The sequence below is a fragment of the Toxotes jaculatrix genome, chromosome 4, assembly GCF_017976425.1.
Source record: "Toxotes jaculatrix isolate fToxJac2 chromosome 4, fToxJac2.pri, whole genome shotgun sequence".
In the NCBI taxonomy this organism is placed as follows: Eukaryota; Metazoa; Chordata; class Actinopteri; family Toxotidae; genus Toxotes; species Toxotes jaculatrix.
In genome coordinates, this window is record NC_054397.1 from 30,445,996 (window position 1) to 30,458,250 (window position 12,255).

General features: G+C 39.5%; 2 protein-coding genes across 4 annotated transcripts in view; both read left to right on the forward strand.

Annotated features, from left to right (window-relative positions):
• The first annotated feature begins 266 nt into the window (after positions 1–266).
• On the forward strand, positions 267–4,387 carry LOC121180340 (piggyBac transposable element-derived protein 2). The gene is made up of 3 exons (XM_041035657.1): positions 267–663; positions 703–1,145; positions 4,022–4,387. Exons 1-3 carry the CDS (start codon positions 267–269, stop codon positions 4,385–4,387), a joined length of 1,206 nt encoding a protein of 401 aa, XP_040891591.1.
• A 7,248-nt stretch (positions 4,388–11,635) lies between these two features.
• Positions 11,636–12,255, forward strand: part of glra3 (glycine receptor, alpha 3) — a 28,888-nt gene continuing 28,268 nt past the window's right edge. For all 3 annotated transcript variants that reach the window (XM_041036157.1, XM_041036156.1, XM_041036158.1), the window contains exon 1: positions 11,636–11,714. In XM_041036157.1, the coding sequence (XP_040892091.1) occupies positions 11,636–11,714 (79 nt within the window). The remainder of the gene's footprint in view (positions 11,715–12,255) is intronic.

The window sequence follows — 12,255 nt, forward strand, 5'->3', positions numbered from 1 at the left end:
AGATTGAAGATTTCCTGACAATACTGCTCTTCATGGGTGTGTTGAACTTCCCAGCCACAGAGGACTACTGGTACCATGACACACGTTTTGGACTAATAGCTGATATCATACCGAGGAAGAGATTCCAGCTGTTGCGCCGGTTCATTCATTTCAATGATAATCAGCAGTGCAACGACAGTCCAGACAGATTTTACAAAATCCGCCCCTCTTTGAAATGCTTCGTGAGCAGTGTCTCCTGATCCCATCAACTTACAAGCACAGTGTGGATGAAGTCATGGTGGCAAGGGGCATTCACATTCTTCAATGTTGCCCTAAGTGAGGAGGAGCAGGTGCTACCTCTAGGAGCCAAAGTGGTGACAACATTATGCAAAACCATAACACAGCCACTTCTTTCTGTTGTCTTCTTTGACAACTATTTCACCAGTTTCAACTTGATCCAGAAGCTGCATGCAAACTTGGGTGTCAAGTGCATTGGCACCGTCCGACCAAACCGCCTCGGTGGAGCTACCTTGATGGCAGACAAAAACCTGATGAAGAAAGGACATGGAGCTTTTGATTACAGTTCTGCTGAAGGGGTGATCGCAGTGAAATGGTATGACAACAAATGCGTCCACCTTCTGAGCAATGCCTGTGGGATCATGCCTCTTTCAACTGTCAAAAGGTGGAGCAAACAGGCCCATGCAAAGATTACCGTCCCATGCCCATCACTCATTCCTGCCTACAATCATCATATGGGAGGCATTGATCTTTCTGACATGCTGGTACACCTGTACAAGACCCCAGCTAAGTCAAGGCGATGGTACGTTCCCCTGTTTGGATACATCCTTGACCTGTGCATCTCAAATTCCTGGCTGGTCTACAAGAGGGATTGCAGCCTACTGAATAAGAAACCAATGCCACTCAAAAGATTCCGCCTGGCAGTCGCCCACAGTTTGATGCAAGTCAACAGGTCAGCACCCAAAGTTGGCCGACCATCATCCTGCTCTCCACCACCTCAGAAGAAACGCCACACTGCAAGACCCTCACAACCACAACCAGATGTGCGTTATGACAACTGTGGACATTGGCCACTTCACTGTGACAAGCGCGGGCGGTGCAACCTGTGTCCAAAGGGCGTGTCAAGATGGAAGTGTCAGAAATGCAATGTATGCTTTGAAGCATACCATCAGAAATAAAGTGGCTCTAATGCCCCCCAAAAAACATTTGTGCTGTTGCACCACCACACAGATGAGGTGTGTCAAGATGAAGTGTTAGAAATGCAGTGTTATCCTGAGATTTTCAATGTTCCTGTGTTTGAATGAAAAAAAAGAACAGAAAAAACTGTTTTGCAGCATACCACAAGAAACTGGTGTGTGAAGTGGATCTAATGCCCCCCCAAAATGGACTGTTTGCTGTTTATTCTTTCCAAAAGTTCCAAGTCCAAAACTTTTTCTGCTGTTTTGGTATTTGTTTGTATTTTAATACGTTTACCATGAACTGACATCTCAACCATTTGGTTGAGGCCTGTATTTTAAAAACTGTGGGGTCTGTTGAATTTTTTTTTTTTTTATTGTTGTTATTATGGCCCCAAGGAAATAAAAAATGCAAAGAAATAATTTTTCATTTGCTTTTTTCTTAGTGAGGACATTAAACGGTTAAACTTGTAAATCCAACAGCCATAATCTGCTGAATTTGCATCATCACACTGTTATTAAACCAATTTTTTTCTGTGATATTTACATGCAGTTGTTGCTCTTTGTACGCTACATCACATTCATTTTCACTGAAAAAATATTAAGCAAACAACATAATTTCAATGTAAAAGCATCAATATGAGACCATAATTTACCTTGAAATTTTCTGCCTATTTTGCTGAAAAGTTCTTTATAATGTACTGTATTTTACAGTAATAACTACAAGAATTTTAGTGTGAAAATACATCTAGTATTGCGTTTGAATTTTCTATTAGCTGCAAATTAAAGGGCATAGAATCCTATTGCAACTCTTACTTAATACCAATCTTTAAAATAAACTAAACTAAATTTTTGCATTACTTTAGTATTACTGCTCAGTGAAAAATAGAAATATCTAAAAGTACAGGAAGACTGAACACTACAATTCAATTTCAAGACAATTCAATTTCAAAACTGCACAAACGTCTTGTAGACGTTTACTTTTTCATATTTAAATACTGGCACTGGCTAAATATTATCTGAATTTTTCGTTATATTCATGATATGTAGCATGCAGGCTTGGGCAGTATCTGTTTTTTTATACCTTCAAACCTTGGTGGCATTTTAGCAGGGTATATGATATTATGATGGCATTTGTGCAAAACCTTTGTAAAATGGCTCAAAATTTAACTCTACTCCACATACTCCATTAACCTACCTGATTGTCATAGCAGCACTGTTCCCACAGTTGGGGAAAGAAAATGCACAGAGGCTTTGGTCTGAGAAGCTGAAGCCTTTATTCACTGACAAATTTAAACCTAAACTGAACATTAACTGCTAGACTAACAACTTAACTGCTCAGCTTTTCCTCCACTCAGCGCAAATTCACCATCACTGTCTCTGACCATCAACAGTATCAGTCTGCCACTTGTCCTCTCTTGCGCTTACAAGTTACTCACTCAACAGAATACACTACTATGACAAATCATTACTTTGCAGGCTCACCTTTATCATTGGTGTACATCACATCTGCAATAGATCACCTCTATGTAACATCTCCATATCAGTTTAATGGAAAAGGGAGCATTTCTTAGCTAAAGTACATCTATGAAACATTCTTAAGGACAATTAAGCATTATTTTTTATGAATGAACATAGGCAAATGAGAAAATACAAATAGGGATGTGCGATAAATTTTGGGGACAATAATTTATGGGCCAATATTGGCCTATATCGGTGTTTGTGTATATTAGCAGATAAATATCAGCTACATCGATATATGACTTGACAGAATGTCAAAGCATTGAACTTGAATTCTGAGGCCAGTTAAGAGAAGATGAGCACTAGTATTAGAACATTTAGTACAGATTCATGCAAAAAAAAAAACTAAAAGAAATTCACAGTATCATCATTTTAGTGTGGCTTTCAATGAAAATTGCAATTTGATATTTTTCAAAACTGTCCAGCCCATGTAATTATCAGTTAAGAGTTTTATTTGAAAAAAATCCATATTGTGCATCCCTAAATACAAGAGCAATAAAAGTATCACCTAAAAACAATTTTGTCTGAAACTTCCTACTTAAACTTTAACTTGCCAACATTAAGGCATCTGATGATGTCATCCACTCACAGTTCAGAAATCGTGCCACTCATGATCTGAAAGTTCTTGGATCAAGGTAAGGACTCTTGGGTTCACGTGCTGACGAGAAGTGTGTCTTCTACACTTTAGTTCCCTTCTTCGGGTTGATGGAGAAAAAACATCTTGGGACACAGAAGAAAACAGACAGCTAGATTAATAACATAAATAAAAACTTCACATATTGCTGTCTATGCCCCGTGTCTCCCTATGAAAGCATCTCTCCCAGTGTGATGGAAAAAAGATCCCAAAAGTCACTATAAACTTTCTAAAATAAAAAAATAAGACTAAGATAATGACTTAGTGTCTCACAATAGTGACTTAGTATCTTAAAACAATGAGTATCTCGAAATAATGAGTTAGAATTTCAAAATAATGTGCCAATATCTTAAAATAATCCAAAACTTTGTCAAAACAGCTTAGTTTTTTTTTTAACTTTACAGACCATGTATGAGAAAGACTCACTGTCTTCCAGAAATGACGAAAGATATTTATATCATTGCCTCACACTTGAAAAAATACAGCTGCCAGTAATAATAAGTAAGTAAATAAGAAAAAATATTGAATATCTGGTTCAGGAGGGTTTTACAGACATACAGTGATAAAATTCCTAGCTTCAAATTCCTTCAAATTCCTGGGGACTCACATTACAGAGGACCTGTCCTGGTCCACCAACACCTCCAGCCTGGTCAAGAAGGCTCACCAGCGCCTCTTCTTCCTGAGGACACTGAAGAAGAACCACCTATCTTCAGCCGTTCTGGTGAACTTCTACCGGTCTGTGATTGAGAGCATCCTGACCAGCTGTATCACAGTCTGGTATGGAAACTCTTCAGTTGCTGACCGAAAGGCACTGCAGCGGGTGGTGAAAACTGCCCAACGCATAACTGGGACTCCACTTCCCTCCATTGAGGAGGTCCAGAGGAAACGCTGCCTGCGACGAGCTCGCAACATTCTCAAGGACTCCTCTCACCCTGCAAATGGTCTGTTTAACCTCCTGCCCTCCAGGAGACGCTTCAGGAGCCTCCGAACAAGAACCAGTAGACTCAGGAACAGCTTTTTCCCCACAGCTGTCTCCTTATTGAACTTAGCCCCCCTGTAACCCTCCCCACCTCCACCTCCCACACCAACCCTGCCCCCCGACGACATCCCCCCACCACCAACACACACCAACCATACTCCTCACACCACCCACTTTTCTTCTCTATATAGTGTACATATATTCATAAATCCATCTATATAGTAAGTTCATATTACCTGTATATCTGTACATACACTTAGATACATAATGCATCTGTATAGTATGTTCATAATACTTATTGTATAGTATGTTCATAATACTTATTTAACTGTACATACTGTTAAAAAACACTCATCTGTATATCATGTTTATATATATTCATATATGTATATATCTAATGCGAATACTGTATATATTGCACTTTTTTTTTTGCCATATCCTGCACTTGCTGCTTTTGCACTTCTGGTTAGATGCTAACTGCATTTCGTTACCCTGTCCCTGTACATGTGTAATGACAATAAAGTTGAATCTAATCTAATCTAATCTAATCTAAATAAAGGCAACAAATAGTGTTTGATTATTAGTTATTATTAATACCATAACACAGCAGTGACATGAAAATGAGAATGATTAGATATTTGAATAAATACTGAAATAATTTAATTTTAAATTAAAATTAAATTGTATTAACAGATTTATATTTTTTAAATATATATTAATAGAGCCATAAAAAAATATCTGGAATCACTGATAAATTAGTAAATAGCTTAAATGACTAGTTTAAAAGAATTGTTAGATCCATCAAAAAAGGTATGTACAGACTTTATACCCAGAGCCCTGTACAGAGAAGTTTGAAGTTAATCCTCTCTCAATATGGCCCTGTTTATACCTAATGCAGTGACCAGGTAATCTGAGATTTAATGTTAACGTTTCAGTAATGCTACACAGTCACAGTCTGTCTTAGTGTTTGGGAGCAGAGGTCAAACAATCTGTCCGTTCCCAAGTCACATAAGCATCTACTTTAGATTTGTTTGGGTTCACTAAAGTGAAAATGATGAATAAAGCCAATTCAAAAAGACATACCTCTGCAGAAACTCCAGGGTTCATGCCAACTCTGATGGGTAATGGATGTTAAAGCAATAATAGCTCCCAAACATCATGCAGAGGGCAGCAATGAAGGTGGGAATGCTTTCATGTACAATATTTCGATCCACACTCAGCATGTACCGTCTTGCAGAACAGGATTGCCCTACAAAGGAAAAACAGGAACAAGAAAAACTAAATAACTAAAACAAGATTCTAAGATAAGTTAAGGCAATGGTTCAGTGTTTGCGTGGGGTTGGTTGGCTTGCCCCCAATTTGGAGAATGTTGGAAATGTTGGAAAACACTGGTATTTGACATTCTGGTGTGTATACAGCTCGGATAAATCCTGCTGATTCTATCTTTAAGCGTACATCACATTTAACTTCTTAAATTGGTACTCATGCTTCTTCTCCAAACTGGGGGTATGCCAACCTTAAAAAAATACTTGTTCTGGGGGCATGCCAACCTTAAAAAAAACTTGATGTTCTGCTATGTGTCCTCCACGTCTTCCTTCTCATCTTTAACATCTTCAGAGCAGCCGCTCAGCCCCCCCCCACCCCCATCGCTTTCAACTTTGATAACACCAATCCACATTCCGGATGAATGTTTCTTGAAGTCCAGTTCCAGTGGAGTAGACTGCCATGCCAACTTCACCGAACCAAAGTGGCCACTCTTTCAGGAGGTCTTCAATGTCTTTACCCTGATTGACTTGCTTATGCTGTGTGTAGAAGATTAACTTCATTAGATGTCTGACCTCCTCTGTATTTGCATTCACTATGTGCTGAGACATCATCTTCAGTTGTTTTTTCTTCTCCTCCTGGCTTTCTGGGGTCTCTCCAAGGGGTAGGAATTTCACATCCCAGTTAATGCATCAATAAGTGTCCTGGATTGCTGCTCTCTCTTCTGGGACTACACTGGTGTTAGAATCCTCAGTGCGATGCTTTCGTTTCCTTATTTTTGGGGTCATAGATCTTTTAACATTCTCTATCCTATTTTGCATTTGCTTTACGAGAGAGTGATACCCTGGCCCAATCATATGTCCCTCAATTACATCTTGCAGAGATTTGGGGTATTTTGACACTTTTTTTGGGGGGGGGGGGGGCAATTTCAGTAGAATTCCTTTTACTTATGCTACGGCTTGTTTGCATCATCTGATGCAGCACAAGTCGGACCATCTCTCTTCTCATTCATGGACTTGATCATCTTCCTCTCTCCAGTGACTGCATCGGTTCCTCTGGGAACTTATCCCAGGGTATTGTGAAGGTATCCACCCAGTCTACATTAGGACTTTGGCTGCTGTTGGAAGAGGTTGAGGAAGAACTTCTGGGTGAAAGAGACTCCAAAGATGAGGGAGGCCCTGGTGGTGATGCACAAAAAGATGAGCTGCTTGTTTCAGGAGTCGGACCTGAAAAAAAGCAGAGACAGATACACACAAAACTTAAATTTAAGATGTTTTATATTTCAGATTGATCATTTACACAGGCCATTTTTGACACTGGTTTTGTACAGCAATAGTTGTCTTACCTCTTTGCTTCAAAGCAGATTTTCGGGCCTGAACTGGTCTCAAAGCTGTCAGCAAATCTGTTTCCTCAACAAACAGGAAATTATCACATCTCCACCCCAATGGACTGTAAGGCCTCTTCTAGGGGTGGGCGATATGGCAAAAATATCACATCACGATTTTTTAATGGTAAAATCACGATCATGATTTTATCACAGATCATTTTTACAGTGAAGTTAATTTAGAACCAAACTATTCTCTATGTAAAAACTTGGCCCTAAAGATCAAAAAGTCACCTCTTTCCACTGTTTGCTACTTCTCTCATATGGTGTGCTTTTATCAAAGGCTTGTGTTATAGTTGGTTGTTTCTATGTAATGTCTTTAGACACAGCAAACCTTCTGGCAATGGCAGGTATTGATGTGCCATCCTGGAGGGGTTGGACTGCCTGTGCAACCTCTCAAGAGTCTCAAGAGCATTGAGGAGATTCCAGGACACAGGCAGTTAGCTGGGCAGGGGCGTAGAAGGTTCTTAACCCATTAGCAGGACCGGTATCTGCTCCTTTGTGCAAGTAGGAACAGAATGAGTACTGCCAGAGCCCTACAAAATGACCTTTCAAGATATTCTTTAAAATTAACGGTTATATTCAGTTCAGTATTTTACAACAAATTGTAAAATAAACACTACTTCACTGTTATTCTATTTATAGTTTTTTGATGTCATGATTTTACAGTATTTCACTGTTTATTTCATGGCCATTTTTTACAGTGTAGTCTTATGAACAACATGTAAATTTTGTAGCAAGAATCAACGGGGTCCAATAAATTTCAATAAATGTGTAAGTTTATCTGATTCTACTCTAGCTGAGAAAGTCAACTTTTTCATCATATGAATGTTATGCATTACCTTGACCCAATCTTCCATTTTAGGTGCCTCAGTTTTCAGCCACTTCCTAGTGATAGCTTTTTTACCTGCCACCAACATTATTCTGAATATATATTTGTCCCCTGGATTTTCCATTGCCTGGTTTCCTTTTCCCAAGTACATTATGTCAAATGTAAATGGAAGTTTCACTTTCAAAATTTTCTCCATACATTTCTTTAAATCCTGCCAATTGTCACATCTAGCCCCAGGTTATGGCTTTTTGTTCCTTTTTGTTGTCATCCTATTTTTGTGTTCCTGTTTTACTTTGTAGCTCTAAACCTCTGTCTCTTTTCAGATTTACTTCCTGCCCTCCTGTGTTTCCTGCGTGTTTGATTACCTGGCCCCACCCTAATGTGTTGCACCTGTTTCCTATTGTCTCTCCACCCCCTCATGTATTTTAGTTGTGTCTTCCCCTTTGTTCTGTGCCAGTTTGTCTTCGTCCTTTGAGTCAAGCGTTCCAGCCTGTTTTCCTAGTGTGTTTTCCAGTGTTTCATAGACCTTGCTTTCCCCTTGTGATTTCTTGGGTTTGCCTGTTGTTTTGAATACCTTTGCCTGATTCTACTGACTTACAATGTACCGACCCTTGCTTGTTAATAAACCTGCCTTAACTCATCATCCTCTGAGTCTGTGTCAAGTTGTGCTGTTGAGTCCTTGGTCTGAGCCCGGTCTGGTACCAATAAGGTATAACACAGGGGCATTCCCAAAATATATGAAAATGATTGGCTTTATTTTCTCCACATAGTGTCCAACATCACGTATCCTTAGATTTCTGTTGTGCTGGTGTGATAAAATATCTCACTATGTTCTGCCAACCATATTCTGTCCATGAGAGGGAACATGTTTTCCATTGTAGCTCATTGATCTTGTCCCATTCCTCCTTTGATAACATCTGTCCAGCCTCTTTCTCCCATTTTTCTTTTATATATGCTGTATTGTTATCTTTTAAATATTCTACTTCTTTATACAATTTTGAAATTAATTTCTTGCCTAGATCTGATTCATATGCTAGAATAAATAATGATTCCTGACTCTACCTCATCTAAATTGAACTTTTTTATAGTTTGCTCCATATAATGCCTCATCTGTAGATATCTATACAAATCTTGATTGTTTAAGCCATATTGAATTTTTAGATCCTGAAAGCTTTTAATTACCTTCTTCTTAAAAAGCTCCCAAAATATGGTTGGTCCTCTGCCCCATCTACTGAACCTCTTATCTACTATATTAGGTATAAAATCTGAATCGTGTGCAGTCCATCGCAATATCCTACTCTGCTCTGTCAGGTCATTCTTTGATATAATCTCAAACCATATCTCAAGGGATAAACCCAGCCATGGATTTAGCTCCTCTTTAAGATGTTTTCCCAGTTTTTTATCATTTATTATGGCCTGTATTGGAATATTGGTTGACGTGAGGCATTCAATGTCTTTCCATCTTGCCCTGTATGCGGGATTGCTCAGGTTCCACAAAGTTTTTAATTGTGCCGGCTGAAAATAGCTCTTGAGACAGGGCAGGGATAAGCCCCCTTTAACTCTGGATATCTGTTCTCATGTCTTCTAAATGTTATCCGTGGTCTTTTCCCCTGCCAAATGTAACTTGAGATGAATCTATCCCATTATATAAACTCTTTGTCTGTTACTTCTACTGGCAGAGTTTGGAATAGATACAACAACCTTGGAAGAACATTCACTTATACTCTTGAAACTGGATCATAATTTATAAATTTCAATTGAGATAATTGAGGTAGATTTACTCCCAAATACTTATAAATATATTTTAAATCCCAATTAAATCTGAAACTCTCTGTAACAACTCGGACTCGTTTATAATTAAATGTGAGAACCTGTATTTTTTTCACATTTATAATAATGCTATTTTCTGTTCATCGCCTTCCATGTCTATACCTTTTGTTTTTCCATTTTGTTTTATTCATTGTGTCAGGGGTTCCAAATAGATAGCAAAAAGGAGAGGGCTAATTGAGCAGCCTTGATGACACCCATGCTGTAATATGAGAGTTTGAAAGATTTCCATTGATTTTGATCCTAGCTGTGGGTTTATTATAAGGGATTGTATGGTTTTGACAAATGTTTCATAGAAACCAAATCTCTCTAGCACCATATACAGGAAGTCCCACCTGACAGAGTCAAATGCTTTTTCTGTGTCCAAACCCAATATTACTGCTTCTAATCGTTTTTGATGATGTTTTGCATCACATGTAGTCTGTTTTATAAATCCAGTTTGGTCCTGATGAATTAAAACCGGCAGAATTGTTTCTAAGCATCTGGCTAGACTAGTCTAGACTACAAGACTACAGACTAGTCTGTAGTCTGGCTAGACTAGGCTAGACTAGACTACAAGACTACAGGCTACAGACTAGACTGGTCTGGCAAATCTTACCATGATAGATCTTGGTGGGGAATCTGCGGGAGGTTGTGACACTAGAACCCGGTGGGATCTCTCAATCTGGAGGTGAATGAACGGAGGCAGCTCCAGCTTTTCTTTCAGGAGGGCCTCAATAAAATCAACCATCGACCTGGCGCTGTAATCCGGTCCCTCCTTCACTCCGTGAATTCTGATATTTTCCCTCCTCGAGCATCCCTCTTGGTCCACTAGCCTGTTTTCAAATTGCTTCTGTAGCTCCAGGAGTTCAAGTGTAGCATCCTCAATGCACTGCAAATGCTCCTCAGCTTCCACTGTCCTCTTCTCAGCGTTGTCTATCCTGTTATTTGCAACTCTGATATCTTCCTTATTTTCTGGGACTGGGTCTCTTCTTCTTGGCTACTCTGGCTCACCTCTCTTGCATGCACTAGCTCCTCACCTTGATCCATTAGCTCTGATGTGAGCGTATGTTGTTCGTTGTCTCCTCTGGCATAAAATTCGGCTTTTTGAAACATTTTTCCTGATTTTCCTCTCTTCATACTCAATGCCCTTTGTGGTTTATATTTAACACATATGTCACTTGCCTATTGACAGTTCAACAGGTTGTCCAGACCTTTAAGTCAGGGAGCTCACTTTTTAAACTGCTGCCATAGTGGAGATGCGCTGGAAGTCCAGCAAGTTAAAAGTTCATTTGAGGGGGCACATTTTTAACTTGTGTCACAACTGATTACAAACCATTCCTACCCAATGGAGCAGTTTTTACTGCAGTTGTTAATAATACATCATACATTATCATATTTTATATGCTGCATGTCCTTCTCCTCCTCTCCTCCATTCCCAGCTGTCCTATCTTCCTCCTTTTCCTCCCTTCACCCAGCCTGATCATCAGCAGTTTCTTCCTGTTAAAAGGGAGTGCTTTTTTGCCACTGTCACCTTAAGTGCTTGCTCTGGGGTCAGGCTCTGGGTCTCTGTAAAACGCTTTGAGACAGTTTTGATTGTGGAAGGCGCTATATAAATAAAATTGAATTGAAAATTGAATTGAATACAAGTGAATCCATTAATAGCTATGACCGTTCTTTAATGAAAATGTTGCCGTTGTAAATTATGGTGTGGCTGATCTGAGAGTAACTGGAACATGTTGAGAATCTTTCCTGAATGTTTCAAGTCCTAGGTCTGAAATTTCAGATTAAAAGCTTTATTTTGCAGGTTTATTCTCAGGGCGCTAGGCTTAGGGTGAATGTGCTCCAGCTGATTTGAATAGCAAACAGCAAAGCTGCCACAAACAGGCCATGCTTGAAGTAGTATTGTGCTTTACATCAGCTGACATCAGGAGGATGTGAAAATGTCACAGGTGATTACTTTTATTATGTGTTTTTTTTTTTCTGTCATAGCGCGGGTCAGTGTAAGGAGGTGGACAATGCTGCAAGGACACGGCACGCCCCGATGTCTCCCTCGGATTTTCTGGACAAACTGATGGGGAGGACATCTGGATATGATGCCAGGATAAGGCCGAACTTTAAAGGTATCGACTCAGCTGTCTATGTCTGTCTGTGTGTTTCCCACAGGAACAGACTCCTGTGAGGCAGTGTCCACAATAACGGAGAGATTGTGTAACTGCAAGATAATGCTTTTGTTTAACCATGTACTGGTCTCATCTCTGTGCGTCTGACAAACAGAGCCCCCATGAGATTCTGAAAAGATACTTTAGCTTTATCCTGAAAAAATGCTGGACAGGCTACTAGTTTCACATCAGAAACGAGAACAGAGAACCCCATGGTTCTCCCCCTAAAAACTGAAATGTTGCCTCCCCAGGGATGTTATCTTTAGTGTCTACCATACACTACGTGTACAGTACACAACACACCAAAGTAAACTGATACGTTTTCTCTATTTGTCACCACACATCAAGGAGTGCTCAGTAGCAGAGCACACAGACACTCATTGTGCACAAGAAATGCACTCCCATTCTCACTGAGAAGAAAACAGTATCGGATGATCATATTAATTAAGAACAAGTCACGTTCTACGTGGTAATTCTAGCTTCCTTCTTTTGTGATATTGAC

Excerpts from the sequence above, each read along its gene's own strand:
- LOC121180340 (XM_041035657.1), top strand. The coding sequence starts at position 267 with ATGAAGTCATGGTGGCAAGGGGCATTCACATTCTTCAATGTTGCCCTA. Across the intron at positions 664-702 it reads TCTTTCAACTGTCAAAAGGT|CATCACTCATTCCTGCCTAC; the intron begins GGAGCAAACAGG and ends CCGTCCCATGCC. Across the intron at positions 1,146-4,021 it reads GGAAGTGTCAGAAATGCAAT|AAGAACCACCTATCTTCAGC; the intron begins GTATGCTTTGAA and ends AGGACACTGAAG.